Raw genomic sequence first — 16583 nt, 5'->3', positions numbered from 1 at the left:
AGGAGAGCTTACTCGCCTCTTTTCCAAATCGCACCTCACCACCTGTGCACTTGGCCCCATCCCCTCCCACCTGCTCCCCAACCTCACTAACATGCTCATTCCAGCACTAACCCATCTCTTCAACCTATCGCTATCTTCTGGTACCTTCCCCTCTGTTTTCAACATGCCACCATCACACCCATCCTCAAAAAAACTAACCTTGACCCAACTGCTATGCCCAGCTACCGCCCCATATCACTGCTCCTGTTTGCTTCAAAACTCCTTGAGCAGCATGTCCATGCTCTAATATCCTCCCACCTCTCATCTAACTCTCTCCTTGACCACCTCCAATCTGGCTTCCGCCCCCACCACTCCACCAAAACTGCCCTGACAAAAATTACTAATGACTTACAGCCAAAGCTAACAGACTGTTCTCCATCCTCCTCCTTCTTGACCTGTCCTCTGCTTTCGACGCAGTCGATCACTGCCTACTGCTACAGATTCTTTCTTCCCGTGGCATCAAAGACCTCGCCCTGTCCTGGATTGCCTCATACCTTTCCGACCGCACATTTAGCGTTTCCCACTCCCACACCACCTCCTCATCCCGCCCTCTCTCTGTTGGAGTCCCTCAAGGCTCTGTCCTAGGGCCCCTACTTTTTTCCATCTATACCTTTGGCCTAGGACAACTCATAAAGTCCCATGGCTTCCAGTACCACCTGTATGGGAACGACACGCAGATCTACCTCTCTGGCCCAGATGTCACCTCTCTGCTTTCCATAATCCCGAAGTGTCTGTCAGCCATATCCTCCTTCTTCACCTCTCGCTTCCTAAAACTCAATGTGGACAAAACCGAACCCATCATCTTTCCCCAATCTCACGTATCCCCCCTACCTGACCTATCTATTATGGTAAACGGCATCACGCTCTCTCCCGCATCTGAAATCCGCTGTCTCGGGGTAACTCTCGACTCTGCCCTGTCCTTCAAACCGCACGTCCAAACTCTCGCCACCTCCTGTCGCCTCCAACTCAAAAATATTGCCAGAATCCGTTCCTTCCTCAGCCCACAATCTACCAAAACTCTTGTGCATGCCCTCGTCATCTCCCGCCTCGACTACTGCAACACCCTCCTCTGTGGCCTCCCCGCTAACTCTTGCACCACTCCAGTCTGTCCTCAACTCTGCTGCCCGGCTAATCCACCTACCTCCTCGCTACTCCCCTGCTTCTCCCCTCTGCAAATCCCTCCACTGGCTCCCAATTACCCAACGAATCCAGTTCAAACTACTAACACTGATCTACAAAGCCATCCACAACCTGTACCCTCCCTATATCTCTGAACTAATCTCCCAATATCTTCCCTCACATAATTTCCGATCCTCCCAGGACCTCCTACTCTCCTCCACACTTATTCGTTCCTCACACAACCGCCTCCAAGATTTCTCCCAGATTTCTCCCTAATATCCCCCATCCTCTGGAATTCCATGCCTCAACACATCCGACTATCCACCACCCTCGGATCCTTCAGACGGAACCTGAAAACCCATCTCTTCAAGAAAGCCTACAGCCTGCAATAACCATTCTGCCACCTCCCCATCGCCAGAGCCGCCACCTCGCTATCGCCAGAGCCGCCGCCTCGCCCCTACCTTCTGCCTCTTCCCCACTATCCCATAGAATGTAAGTCCGCAAGGACAGGGTCCTCTCCCCTCTGTACCAGTCTGTCACTGTAAACTTCTTTACTGTAAACGATATCTATAACTCTGTATGTAACCCCTTTCTCATGTACAGCACCATGGAATCAATGGTGCTATATAAATAAATTATTATTAATAATAATAATAATAATAGCACAGATTCCCATGTGTCATCCTCTAAGTGGCCCAACTCTTTCCCATTTAGCCCTCGCACGAATCGGAAATCCCAGTAAATGAGTATGTAATAGGTCTCTGTAGAAGGAGGAGATGAACCCCCTCATTGTCCCTTCTCCACATACATACTCCAACACTAAGTCGCCTTGAATTTTAAAACAGTCTCCCCTGTTCTGGGCATTAAACGCATGTCTCATCTGTGCATATTGATACCCCCAGATGCCTTAATACCATACTCCGATTGCGGCTGGGAGAAGGATTTCAGCTCCCGTTGCTCTAGAACCTGATAGACATCGTATCCCCCTGGCTTGCCATTCTGACAGACATCCCATTGCCATAACCTCCAGTAAAACCACAGTGGAGAAAACCTGGTTAGACAGCTGACTCCACGAATTTAACTCTCCTCCATAGTTTATATATCAGAAACATTGTTGGAAAGATTTTCCCAAGCGCCCCCAGGGAGCCATCTTCTAAGCACTGTACCACAGGACATCTTATGGTCACCCTCTCTATCAGATGTTGTACAACACTGGAAGACCCCTCATGCGCCCAGCCCTTTAAGTGTTGGCATTGGGCCACCAGAAAGTATATTTCAGGGTTAGGCAAAGCCAAACCTCCATCATCCTTGGGTCGCTGAAGCTTCTCCATCCTGATAAGAGGATGCTGTTTCCCCCACACCAAACTCCTAAATAAGGAGTTGATCTGTTTAAATTTCCCATGCGGTATCCAAATAGTTGCGTTGTGGAGAACATACATTATCTTAGGCATCAGAATCATTTTAATAAGATTGACTCGGCCCACCACTGGCAAGTGCAATTTCGACCAAGCCCCTACCTTTGCCTTAAGGTACCTTCACATTAAGCGACGCTGCAGCGATAGCGACAACGATGCCGATCGCTGCAGCGTCGCTGTTTGATCGCTGGAGAGCTGTCACACAGACCAGTCTCCAGCGACCAACGATGCCGAGGTCCCTGGGTAACCAGGGTAAACATCGGGTTACTAAGCGCAGGGCCGCGCTTAGTAACCCGATGTTTACCCTGGTTACCAGCGTAAAATGTAAAAAAAACAAACAGCACATACTTACATTCGCGTCCCCCGGCGTCCGCTTCCGGCACTGACTGAGCGCCGGCCCTAACAGCAGAGCGGTGACGTCACCGCTGTGCTGTACTTTCACTTTCACTTTACGGCGCTCAGTCAGTGTGGGAAGCGGAAGCCGGGGGACGCGAAGGTGAGTATATACTGTTTGTTTTTTTTTTACATTTTACACTGGTAACCAGGGTAAACATCGGGTTACTAAGCGCGGCCCTGCGCTTAGTAACCCGATGTTTACCCTGGTTACCAGTGTAAAACATCACTGGTATCGTTGCTTTTGGTGTCAAACACGACGATAAACGCCGGTCTGACGACCAAATAAAGTTCTGAACTTTAATCAACGACCAGCGATATCACAGCAGGATCCTGATCGCTGCTGCGTGTCAAACTAAACGATATCGCTTAGCCAGGACGCTGCAACGTCACGGATCGCTAGCGATATCGTTTAGTGTGAAGGTACCTTAAAGATCCCCCAGCACAGGAGTCAGATTCTTATGCAAATAGTCTGTAATCGGCATAGAGATCCATATCCCCAAATACTTAAATTGATCTGCCACTTTAAGTCTACACCCATCCGCGGCATCTCCCACCTCATCCCCATCCACATCAGTGTTCCCCAACTCTGGTCCTCAAGAGCCACCAACAGGTCATGTTTTCAGGATTTCCTTAGTATTGCACAGGTGATAATTGCATCACCTGCGCAGGCAATAATTCCAACACCTGTGCAATACTAAGGAAATCCTGAAAACATGACCTGTTGGTGGCTCTTGAGGACTGGAGTTGGGGAACACTGCCCTACATCATCCACCTTGAACAAAGTTGATTTATTCCAGTTTATCATCAACCCCGACAAAGCTCCAAATCTCTCAAGAAGCCGAATAGCATTTCCCAATGAGACATGTGGATCGCCCAAGAGCAGCAGTATATCGTCCGCGTATAGCGCTATCTTTTCTTCTATTGAGCCATACTTAAACCCAGACACTTCGGCAGACTGTTTATTCTTGGCGGCCAACGGTTCCACAGCCGAAGCAAACAAAAGAGGGGAGAGCGGACACCCCTGTCTCGTCCCTCTATGTAACTTTATCAACCGAGAAAGCTCTCCATTCACCCTAGCTAATGGTTGCGCATACAGCAGTTGAACCCAAGACACGAATTGTGGACCAAAGCCTAAACAGTGTAAAACCTGCCACGAATACCCCCCATTCTACACTGTCAAATGCCTTATGGGCGTCTAAGGATGCGATAACTCTCTGACCACAGTTGTCGACCCCCAGCTGTACATTCATAAAAAGCCTTCTCAAATTAACTGCCGTAGACCTGTCCGTCATAAAGCCGGACTGATCCGGATGTATCAACTTACAGATAACACCCGTCAGCCGGGACGCTAACACCTTGGCCAGAAGCTTGACACCCGTTGTGAGCAAAGAAATCGGGCGATATGATTCAGGCTGTTGTAGATCTTTATCTTCCTTCGGGATTACCACTAATATGGCTTCTCTCATGGAAGCTGGCAAGATTCCACTACTCTTCGCCTCCTCCAAGACCACTCTTAATCTGGGCATCAACACTTCCTCCATATCTTTATAAATTTCGGCTGGTAATCCATCTGCTCCTGGCACCTTACCCCTTGTCATTGACCTTAGTGCATGACTCAGTTCCTCATCCGTAATAGGTGCCTCCAAACTTTCCCTGTCATCCTCACTCAGCTTAGGCAACCCAAGTCCCTCTAGAAATGCCACAGTGTCTCCCACCGATGCATCCACCCGAGAGGAGTACAAATCCGCGTAAAAATCTGTAAAGACCTTTAAGATCTCTGATGTCTCCGACACTTTTGTATAATTTTCTAAAACCAATGAATGCACAAATGATGTACTCCTCTGGGCAGAAGCCACCAGCGACAGCATGTGACCCACTGCCTCCCCCTCCTGGTAAAAAGCTAGTCTCTGAAACTTTCTTCCTCTCCGCCCTCTCTAAAAGAATTTTATCCCTATTATTCTGAGCTTCTTTTAGGCAAGTTTCCTATTGGCGTTTAGCCAGGCTGCGGAGGGATGTGGACTTCCTCCATGAAGCCCCGCCCACTTCAGCGCCTCTTCATTCAGCTCCGCCTATGGTCTGCATGCGGCGTGCGCACCCTATCATTAACATTGGGGACGCAGGCTTTGCCGCTGTATCCGCGGATGCCTCCGCATGCGTCGTTTTGACGGTGCAGCATCTGCACGAAATTGCAACTTGTTGCGTTCGGCGCAGGTCGTCGCACCATCAAAACGACGCATGCGTAGGCATCTGCATACAGCGGCATGGCCTGCGTACCCAATGTTAAAGATGGGGTCCGCATGCAGCCATAGGCGGAGCTGAATGAAGAGGCATGGCAGTGGGTGGGGCTTCATGGAGGAAGTCCGCAGCCCGGCTAAACGCTAGTGTGAAACTAGTCTTAGCTGTTTCCCAGCCTCAGGGGTACCCAGCGAAGCCATCTCATCTTCTTCTGCTCTCAGCCTTTCCCCCGCTGCTTTCTCCGCCTGTTTTGCCCGCCCAAAATAAAACTTTTTGGTATCAAGTCAACTTGCTTTATTTGGAGGAGGAAGATGAGGACAACCTCAAGAGCACCATCCCAACCATGAAGCATGGTGAGGGAAACCTCATACTTTGGGTTTGCTTTTCTGCGAAGGTGACTGGACGACTGCACCGTATGGAAGAGAGGATGGATGAGGTCATGTATCCCGAGATTTTGTCCCAACAATCTCCTTCCCTCAGAGCATTGAAGATGGGTCGTGGCTGGGTCCAACTAAGGAGTGGCTCCATAAGAAGCATTTCATTTCCTGGAGTGGCCTAGCCAGTCTCCTGACTTGAACCCAATAGAAAATCTTTGGAGGGAGCTGAAACTCAATGTAGCCTAGCGTCAACCCAGAAACCTGAATGATCTGGAGAAGATCTGTATGGAGGAGTGGGCTAAAATCCCTGCTGAAGTTTGTTTGGTGCCTCCCATCTTCTTGCGATGCCGCCCTCCTGTTGCTTCATCGCTCCCCGACATGGCAGATAATGTACGCCTGCGCAGGAGAATGCTGTAGATAAGCCCTGAAACTGCTGACAGGTTCCCTTTAAGTTCTGTTTTTCTATTATATCAAATACTTATTTCATGCAATAAAATGCAAATTAATTATGTAAAAATCATACAATGTGATTTTTCTGGATTTTATTTTAAGATTCTGTCTCTCACAAGTGAAGTGTACCTACAATAAAAATTACAGACTTCTCCATTCTTTGTAGGTGGTTAAACTGGCAGTGTATCAAACATTTCTTTTCTCCACTGTACGAACTTTGTTTTATGCTCCGGCCCTGCGCTCTGTCTAGAGTTCCTCCAACAAATGAAATTGCTTCTTTGATCCCCCTTCTAGAGCTACTAGGGTCTGAACTTTTTTTTATTTTGTTTCGTGAATGTGAAAGTTTTTTTTCCTTTCAGTTTTACTCTGAAGCCCTCAGCATTTAGGAGTCAAACCTACCTAGCTGCAGTAATGTAGTTTAGACTTTGGTTCACGCTGCGCGTGGGTTGAGCAGCATGAATGGGATATTGGGATCCCTTTCGCTCACACACCATAAGTGCGGGAATGATTTTGATATTTTTCTCTTTTTTCCTGTTTGGCCCATTTGGCATTCTCTGACCTTAGGCTACAAGTCTTAAGTCACTCTGTAGCTGAAGACTTGTGGACACTTACATCGCACTCACTACGTGGATTCTACGGTGCTGGCGGCGAGCGAGAGCTCGCAAGTATGTGATTTGCATACATGCGGTCACATGCCAACTAGATGGGCCCAGCTTCGCTCAATACACTTGCAACTGAGTGAGACCAGACAAGTCTAGTCGGAATGTGGCCCGGATTATGCATATTATGTATTTGCAGTCACATGGAGAACCTTCACCACATGCAGTGTGTTCCACATAAGGGTTCACACGTCTGCAGTCAAATAGTGACTACAGACTTGTAGCCTAAGGTCAGACAACCCCTTTTTAATTGTTTATAAGTCTATTTATTTAGAAGTCTTGCCCAAAAAAAGTTGTTCAGTAATAGGGGAAAAACGCCCTCTTACAACTTTTGTTGTAATTCCCAATTCTTTACTGTAAATTTGCTCAATCTTTCTTGTAATCCAAACAATGTTTTGTTTTCCCCAATAGGTGCGCAGAAAGTATGTTATGTGTCGTCCCTGACATTTCCGCTTTCCGAGAGGGCTGGAGATGGGTCCGCCAGCCAGTGCAGGTGCCAGTAACATTGGTCCGGAATGATGGCATAATATATTCAACTAGCCTTACTTTCACGTACACCCCAGAGCCTGGACCTCGGCCTCATTGTAGCGCAGCCGGAGCCATCCTGCGAGCCAACTCGAGCCTCCTGGCTTCTACCGATTCAAGCACGAACAGCGAGGGAAGTTACACAGGCGTCAGCACAAATTCCACCAATGTCACGTCGTCCGCAGCAGCGCTAGTGTCGTAACCACAAACTTTTCTACCAGGACTTCGGCTAAATTAAAATTTTTACATGGAAGGACATGTATAATAACTTTTTTGTTTTTCTCCTATTTTTTATGGTTTTTCTGTTGTTTTTACATAATTTTGAGCTTTCATGGGAAATGTTTCTCCATAATTGTTCATATCGCCTGAACCTTTTGAACTGTAAGTGCTGAGCAAACATGTTAAGCCACGATAACAAATGGGTAAATTATGTAGATATAAATCGCCACTGAAAAAAAAAAAAAAAAGAATCTATTTTTTATCCATATTGTCGTTTTTGGAAGGAAAAAAAGTGGCCAGAAATGGTGAATGTGGCTTGGAGGTAAAACCTTCACCTAGAATGCATGAATCTAATTATTATGGACCAAGAAACTTGTATAAGCTTTAGTAAAAGGTACATTTTCATTTTTTCACTATGCCCTCTTTATTTTTTAACTTTTTTTTTTTTTTTTAATGACGCATAGTAGACTTCCTTTTGTTACCAAATTGTTTTTGGTTTTTTTCCTCAAAAGTATAGTCTGGTTCCACGCTTGAACATAATCATGTAATCTATTATCATAATCTTCCAGTTGCAAAAAGGAAAAAAATAATTATATATATTTTTGGTCAATGGCTGGAATTTTATTTTTTTTATTAGTTTTTTTAGTTTTTTTCCGGCTTGTCAAACTTTGGAAAAAAAACAGCATTTTCTATTTCTTGTTTTTTTTTTTGTTTTTTTTTTATTATATGAAGTTTGTGCAAAAGCTTTAAAAAAAACAAAACAAAAAAAGCAAAAAAAAAAAAAAAATGCCTCTACCTTGCCTGCAATACAAACTTATGTATATGGGATAGTACGTTGTGTTCAATCATTGTCGGATACACCCATTTATAAACGTAGTTCAGGAGTGGGAAACCTGTGGTTTTTCCAGTCGCCGCTAAACAGGACCTCCTCGTATTGCTAATGCCTAATGTTCGTAGAGCAGCGACTGAAGACCCCCCCCCACCTAGGGTAGTCACCCCCTAATGTATGTAAATGTATATATGACTTTCTTTCTTGTAGCTTTTTTTTATTGATGAGAGTTAATATCAACTCCCATCAATGAAGAGGCTGGTGTATTTATAGAGACTATTTATGGTCCAGAATACCCCTTTTCCCTCCCCCCCCCCCCCCCCCCAAAAAAAAAAAAAAAAATCATGCAAAATACACATGGCATTTAAACAATCACTTTCATATCTTTCAACTCCATTCAGCAGATATGAATATTTTTTATTTAATACTTAAGTAAAAAAAAAACTTTTTTAAGTTTTTCTTTGTACATAACTTGTATTAAATGTAAAGTGTCTTATTACTTTTTTTTTTTACTTCCCTATTTTTTGTTTCTATTTTTCTTATTTTTCTTTCCTTCCCTTTTGCTATTTTGCCTTACTGGCAGTAGGCTCTGGGACTTAACCCTGTACAGTAAATGTATGGAGCTGAAAAATGAGCAGTTACCAAATATTTTTCTGCACTGGTTAGAAAGTAGTGGTTGCCCCTTAGATTTGGGGGTCATGTTGTGGCTTAATTTGAGCTAGGTCATCGATTTTGATTGTGAACTACCTTACCATGTTTTGTCCCTTATTTCGGGGGACCTGATGAGATGCAATGGTGCAGCCCCCCCATATTCTTACTGGCACATATTGGATACAGCCGCAAAGCGAGGACTGACTGCCGGTCTCTCAACCTGAGCGTGACTAGTTCATAGAAATGTATGAGAGACCCGCAGCAAGTCTGTACATTGCGGTCCGGTCTTGGACCGAATTGTAAGGATGTCTGAATGTGTCGTTAGGCTGTATCTGCTTGGCCAAGTGGGGCTTTTTCTGACCTGTGCCGAAGGCCTCCATTTACCAGGCGGAAGCCAACAGAACATACCGTACTTCTGCAGCGGCTAAACAGGCTAAATATCAGCGTCCTTATCAGGATCTAGTAGTTGGTGCATTCTGTCTCCACTCCGAGGCGCATTTTTGTTTTTAAAGCACTTAAATATAGGTTAGTAAATCGCTTTCCTCCCCACCCCTGGTCCAGTCAGGAGTACAGACGGACTGTGTGATGACTAGGTCCTGGGTGCTTAGAAGAAACCAAAACGCTGCCATGCTTGGTCTCTAAATATCCTTTAATAAAGGGTTTCTCTGTTTTAATTCTCCCAAAACTCCCCCAATGCGTGATGTATGTAATAATGGGGCATCTGTGGCCACTACTAACTGTTATTATGCGGTAACACGGAGGCTGTATGGGGTCCTTTCCTTGGTAGCCCCCTATATGAGCTGTCGGCAACCATTTAAATGACCGCTATGTAATGCACATTTCTGCTACAGTGGAAATGCAGATGCCACATCCTTCCGGTACTGGCATGTTGGCTCCTTGACCTATTGGGGTTTGCTGGGGACAAGATTTGAGAAACCTTACCCAGGACAGTGGGTGATCAGTTGGTGTTGGAGGGGAGTATTTTACAGATTATCATAACTATTGGAACATGGTTACCTTTTTAATAATGATGCAAAATATATTCTTACTGGTTTACATGTAATTCAAGTCCCGCTTTTGTAATGATTTGGTTTGAACTCAGTCAGATAAAAGGAAGGTAAATCACCAGACGATATTTCAGGCAGAGGCTTATATCCTCCAGCAAGCCAAAATACGTGCACATTCTGCCAAAATGAGCATGCATGTGAATGAGGTTGGACCTGAGGTCGGAGGGGAGGAATTGCTGTCACTTGGAATAGTTGGCTGATGGCAAATAAGGTTTAAGGGCAACTTTAAGTGAAAAAAGGACAAATTAACATTGTTACGAAATTAGGAAGATGACTGATTCCTACTGGTGCCATTGTTGCACTCTATGGGCTAAGCGTGGCTGTCAGTCATGCAGTCCTTTTAATCCTATAGATCCCCTTTAAGAACAGTATGTGGGAGAGTTCATAAGAGAAAAGATCCACATGGCTGTGCGAATAAAAATGTACAAATCTTAATTTCACATGATAAAAAAAGGTTGTCCAGACAGGTAATATAAAACCGTGCCCATCTGACGCGTTTATGGTCGAAGTCAAGAGTCCTAGAATGGGCTTCAGCCATAAACGCCTCCGAATGGGCACGGTTTTTTAAGATTTGTACGTTTTTATTCGCACAGCCATGTGGATCTTTATTCCCTTTTCTTATGAATTTTCTCCTGTGGTGAAAAGACTTGGATCCATGCTGTATTATTTAGGAGCAACCACCTACACATTACACAGTGAGGCTTGTTTCCACCTTTTTTTTTTTTTTTTTTTTTTTCCCTCTGTGAGAGGATGGTACATTGATGTAAAAGGGGTTGATCAGTGAAAACAACATGTCACCTAATCGCTGGCACCATTAGGAACCCGCACTGATCAGCAAATAAGGGAATTTTTATTCCTGTTCCAAAACAAAGCAGCAGCAGCTCAGACCTCGGATACGAGTTCATTCATTCTTTATGGAGCTGCTGGAGAAAGCCAAGCGTAGTACTCCACATTCCCATAGGGAAAGACTGAAGCGCCTGTCAGAAGTGGACCGTTCTGCAGGTCCCAGCTCTGATCAGTCCTGTGGATTAGTGATAACTTGTTTTCGCCGTACAACCCCATTTTTAGGGTTTTTAATACTTTTCTATGTTCCATTTGATTATATTCAATAGGTCAAACCATTTACTGACTTCTTGATTGTGCAGAATAGTCCTAGTAAGCTCAGCCTGACTTTTTTTTTTTTTTCTCCTATGCCTTTTTTTTTTTTACTTTTTTTGACCTATCTATTTGTCTTGTAGGCAGTGGAAGACTGCATATGTGCCACAGACCTCGTGTGGAGCATTTGTGGTCTCTGTGCCGGTGGGCCTTGTGGTTCTTTACCCCCCTTATCTTAATGCAACACGTTAGATTGCATTACTTATCACTGTGCCTGTCACACAAAATCCCATTATAAGAAGCATTTTTATAAGGTCACTAATTTGACCAAGCCTATTTTTTTTTTTTTTTTTTGTGCTATTTTCCGTAGCATCACGTGCCTTCTTGGTGTGCTTCTTATCGACATTAACCAGCAAAAAAAAAGAGAAAAAAAATCCCGTGTTCTTAGCAGCATTCTAATCCGTTGTCCTCTTTCGTGCGTCCCCTATATGTGGTGAAAATGAAGTAAAACTACATTCACAGCTGAGAAAATTCTGCGGGAATAGATCTTGGCATTCACCTTTCTTGTATTTTTCTAGGCTGTTTTTTTTTTGTCTGTTTTCTTAGTGCTTGTTGCTTCTAGAAAGAAACTGCCTTGCACTCATCTCTCCTGTCAGTGACCAAGAACTGAATCCATTGTGGCCTTATCTCTTGGCTTTTCCTTTCCTCGGAGATGGTTTTACTGGAATTCATGTTGTGCGGTGTCTTCGTTTTCCTTTCCACTAGTAACGTGATGGAGTCTGATGGTGGCGGGATTGTTTGTGTCTTCGCTCTTCGCCTGCGATCTCAGTGCAGCATTGCAATTTTAAAAGATTTTTTTTGATTAACAGATGTATCATAATTACCAAAGGATTGTGTTTTGTTTTTTTAAATTTTGTGTGGCTTAGCGGAAGGCTCAACCATTAGACCAGCAGTGATGTCACTTTGTGCCGTATTCAGTCTCTTGTATAGATCACCTGCAGATACGACCCAAACACTACAAGACATTGACGTGTAATGTTGTTCCTGCCTAGATGACGACGCTGTCTCTCTCGGGTTGTCTTCCATAGTTTGTGTCCCCTTCCTATCTCACATGTATGACCCGTGCTCCATAATGGTAAATGTTCCTGACACCTGTACTTTCGATGGTCTGCTGCGCCGTAATTGTGTCTGATCCCATCTATGTAGAATCTGTGAGTCCGTCAGCAAACGAAAACCTGTCTCTTTTGTTTGTTTTTTTACGCCATGTTGTACTCCGCTACTGGACGATTTGTGTTCAATGTTCTTCAATATCTCCCTTTTTTAACGCCTCTAATCAATAACCCTTCGATCTTCAAGCAGCAGTTGTCTGTGTACGTTTTGCCAATCACTCCAACGCCAAGGGTAATAATAATGTTTTTGCTTTTTCTTGTTTTTATTATGATAGGGTTGCAGGTCTCCAGTAATAAACTTGAGCGGTTGCGTTGTGGAAGCTTGATATATACCAAATAATTCATGTTTTTATGACTACATTTTGTATTGATTTTTTTTTCTTTGTGTGCCTTTTTATGTATTGAAGAATTGTATGATTGTTTTTTTTTTTCTTCCCCTAATATTTCATTTGTTAAAATGAATCGCCTTAGAGTTAGGTTAGCCATCAAGTGACATGTATATGAGCGTATAACCGGACAGTTTACTAGGAGCGTCTCCGTGTAATAAATCTCTGTCCAAAATAAGCGGTGACCGGTCTGTACAATGGCTGTATCTGTTACATGAGAGCAGTAGGGGTTAATTACATGGCCAAATCACTGTTTCTTTTCTCCTTTACGTACAGGCATGTGAATAAAGCTTTAAAGGGATCTGTGACTTGCAGTGGAGCCTTTAAGAGTACAAATGGTCCTATTATAGAAAAACCCAATTGAGGGGGTTTACTGGCTCCTCTCATTTTCCCATGGGGAGTTGGGCATGGCTGGTGGCGTCACGTCTTCTGATATCTGCCGACACAGTTCATTGTCTTATTCACCCCTTAACCCCCCGGCCATTTTGCGTTTTTGTTTTTTGCTCCCCATCTGCCTAGAGGCATAACTTATGTTATTTTATTTTCAAATTGGCCATGACAAGGCTTGTTTTTTGCCGGACAAGTTATACTTTTCAATGACACTTTTGGTTTTAACATATCATGTACTGCAAAATGGGAATAATATTCTAAGTGCAATTCCCCTTTTTGTTTTTATTTTTTTTTACCATGTTCACTAAATGCTAAAACTGACCTGCTACTATGATTCTCCAGGTCATTTCGAGTTCATAGACACCAAACATGTCTTGGTTCTTTTTTATTTAAGTGGTGAAAAAAAAAAATCCAAACTTTGGTTAAAAAAAAAAAAAAAATCACCATTTTCCAAGACCTGTAGTGTCTCCATTTTTCATGATCTGGGGCTTATTTTTTGCACGCCGAGCTAGAGCTTTTGATACCATTTTGGTGTAGATACAATCTCTTGATCGCCCGTTACTACATTTTATTACAATGTAGCGGCGACCAACAAAAACGTAATTCTGCGTTTTTACTTTTTTTTCTCTAAGTTTAGCGATCCTGTTAATTATTTTTTATTGATAGATCGGGCGATTCTGAATGAAGCGATACCAAATATGTGTAGGTTTGATTTTGAGGTGGCGCTCATAGCAATCCAGCAGTGACAACCATAGAGGTCTGCTGGAGACCTGGTTGTCATGCCAACCTATTGGTGACCCACGATCACGTGACTGGTCACCGGTGGGCGGCATTTCCAGCGCGCTTCTCGGGAGCGCAAGTTAAATGCTACGGTCAGAGATTGACAGCGGCATTTAACGGGTTAACAGCCGCAGGTGGATCACTATTCCACCCACGGCTGTTAGAGGCACATGTCAGCTGTTCAAAACTTCTGACACATGCCTGGAAAGGTGTGGGCTCAGCGTTGGGGCCCACATCAAAGGGAGGGAGTTCGACGATTATGTCCAACGTCGGAAAGGGGTTAAAATAGGTCCTTGACACCTGTTGCGCGTGTATGCGCTCTGGCAGATATCGGTAGAGGTTACGTCACTACTAGTGAGTGAACGTTCTTGGATAAGGTGTTAGCTGAACATGCTCACTTGCAAACAGAGTGTTTTCTGCTTGTTCGAAAAATACATTAGAGTCCCCATGGCTGTTCGACAGCTGCAGCACATGCAGGGATTGCCTGTTTGTTACGTATTCCTTCCATGTGTTGTGGTTGTCGAACAGCCGCAAGACATGCAGCCACGGGGACTCGGACATAGTATTCGAGAACGCTGGAGACACTTGGTTAGCACCCTAGCATGCTCAGATAACATCTCATCTGAGGATGTTTGCTCATCACTAGTCACTGCCTATGCGGAAGTAAGTGAAGCCAGAATACCCAGTATGGCCCATAGAAGTGTATGGGTGCCCTATTACTCCTCCATAAAACCCATGTCCAAGTCAATATTTGGAAACTCACAAGTTGCTAGTTCCTGGAGAATTATGATTCTTGTGAATATTGTATGAACGCCTTCACTGTACAGAAGTCAGATCCACTTTAAATCCCAAATCTGCAAACGGGATTAAAATCCTCCCACATATTCTTATATTCTGATGGGGTTGCTGGGTGACCCCCCCCCCCCCCCCCTTTTTTTTTTTTTTTTTTTTTTTTTAATTTGCGGAAATTAAATGTGTCCTGTCCCTTTCCGCCTGGCTCTGTGCGTTATCTAGGTGGCTAACTAGTCTGCTACAATGTCTGTAAATGTCTTCTAAGGAAGCCATCTTTTATTTCCAGTCTGAGGACTTGCGTTGTACAACTGTGCGCCTGTTTTTTTTTGTTTGGGTTTTTTTTTTTAGCAATAAAATAGTTCAATGATTTTTATTTTTTTTAAATAATGAAAAAAGTCTTTCCCTGTTATATGGGTAGCCTCAATAAATGTTAAATGCGAACACCAAGTGTTACTTCCTATGTTTTCTCCTGATGTCTCGCTATTACATAAAGCACAGCCACATAATGCAGAGTAACGAACAGCTTGTCGTCATTAGTTTTGCTTAATGTGAGCCAGATCTGTACTCTGGATGCAAGGTGCACTGTTCTTCTTCTCCTCCTAGGCCTTGGCAGCAAGGTTACATTTTTATACCATTGTGTCTAATCCTTGTAACTGTTTTATTTGTGTATATATTTTTGACAATTTTACACATTAAATTTTGTTAATGCTCTATTTCCACAGACACGTGTGTCATATTCCTTTTTATGAAGGTTGTTCAGCTTTACATTGTTGGTGAATTACTGGTTTTCACATTCTATAATGTTCACACCAGCCTGAAGGAAAATGCTCGTTTATATCCAAAACTTTGCCCGCTCACAGCTTGGAGTATCATGAGATATCTTTTGGTTGGAGCTGAGCTGCCACGTCTAGTGTTAACACATTACAGGTAGCAGAACCTGTCGATTTCAGCTGGACTGTTTGACTAACGTGTATGGGCACCTCCTAACGCTTCCCCCACCTCCACCCCAAAATGTCCGAAAGAGGAGGTTCGGGTAAAATGAACCCAATCCTTTTGTTGAACCACCACCAGAGATTTTGGCAACAGCTTGAGATCCATTTACACTGCACAATTGTGAATTAGAGTTGTTACAACCGTGTGCTGTATCAGTACCGATGCCTGAGAAGCAACGGTACTCTTGGCGCTGTTCCCTGGCCGGGTGCTAAAAAAGGCTCTCGTCCTTCTCCTCTGCTCTGCTGGCGATCTGCATGAGCAGGGGAGAATGATGAGTTATATTCAGCTTATAATAGCGACAGCAGGCGGTGGCTGTGGGGACTATTACTCCCATCTGCCTACACCTGCTGCCGCTAATAACCGTGAGAGCAGGCGACTGATGGGAGTATTTGTCACCCATCACCTGCACTATAAATATTAAAAAAAAAAAAAAAAGCGTGGGTTACCCTGTATTTTTGATAACCAGCCAAGCAAAACTCACAGCTGGGGGTTGCAACTCTCAGCTGTCATCATTAGCAAGTCTGGTTATCAATAATAGGCCCCCACACTGTTAATTTTTTTTATTTAAAGAATTAAAAAAAAAAAAGTGTTGGGTCCCCCCATTTTTTGACAACCAGCCAAGCTGAAGCAGACAGCTGGGGGCTGGTATTCTCAAGCTAGTATGGGGTCAAGGATATTGGGGCCCCCCAGCCTACAAATAAATGCCCAGAAAGGGTGCATCTATTAATGTTGCAATTCTGCCACTTTGCCCGGCGCTTCCTACTTGCCCTATAGCGGTGGCAAGTGGGGTTCGTATTTGTGGGGTTGTCACCTTTGTATTGTCCGGTGACATGAAGCCCACGGCTTAGTAATGAAGAGGTGATCTATAAGACTCATATCAAATACTAATCATATAGTTATAAGGTAAATAAAGACACAGCCAGAATTAAGTCCTTTATTAGAAATAAATCACACTTTAACTGTATTTGTGATTTTTAAATAAAAATGGTACACTCAG

General features: G+C 43.9%; 1 protein-coding gene across 2 annotated transcripts in view; it reads left to right on the top strand.

The window, feature by feature from the left end:
• Positions 1-8588, top strand: part of RBPJ (recombination signal binding protein for immunoglobulin kappa J region) — an 89743-nt gene extending 81155 nt beyond the window's left edge. Inside the window, exon 11 of one of the 2 annotated variants that reach the window (XM_077279940.1) lies at positions 7102-8588. In XM_077279940.1, coding sequence (XP_077136055.1) covers positions 7102-7417 — 316 coding nt within the window. In that variant the 3' untranslated portion in view covers positions 7418-8588. The remainder of the gene's footprint in view (positions 1-7101) is intronic. The other variant, XM_077279941.1, reaches the window with a different exon arrangement.
• Positions 8589-16583: the final 7995 nt, after the last annotated feature.

This window comes from Ranitomeya variabilis, chromosome 1 (genome assembly GCF_051348905.1).
Source record: "Ranitomeya variabilis isolate aRanVar5 chromosome 1, aRanVar5.hap1, whole genome shotgun sequence".
Taxonomy (NCBI): domain Eukaryota; kingdom Metazoa; phylum Chordata; class Amphibia; order Anura; family Dendrobatidae; genus Ranitomeya; species Ranitomeya variabilis.
This window is presented reverse-complemented; position numbering and strand designations above follow the sequence as displayed.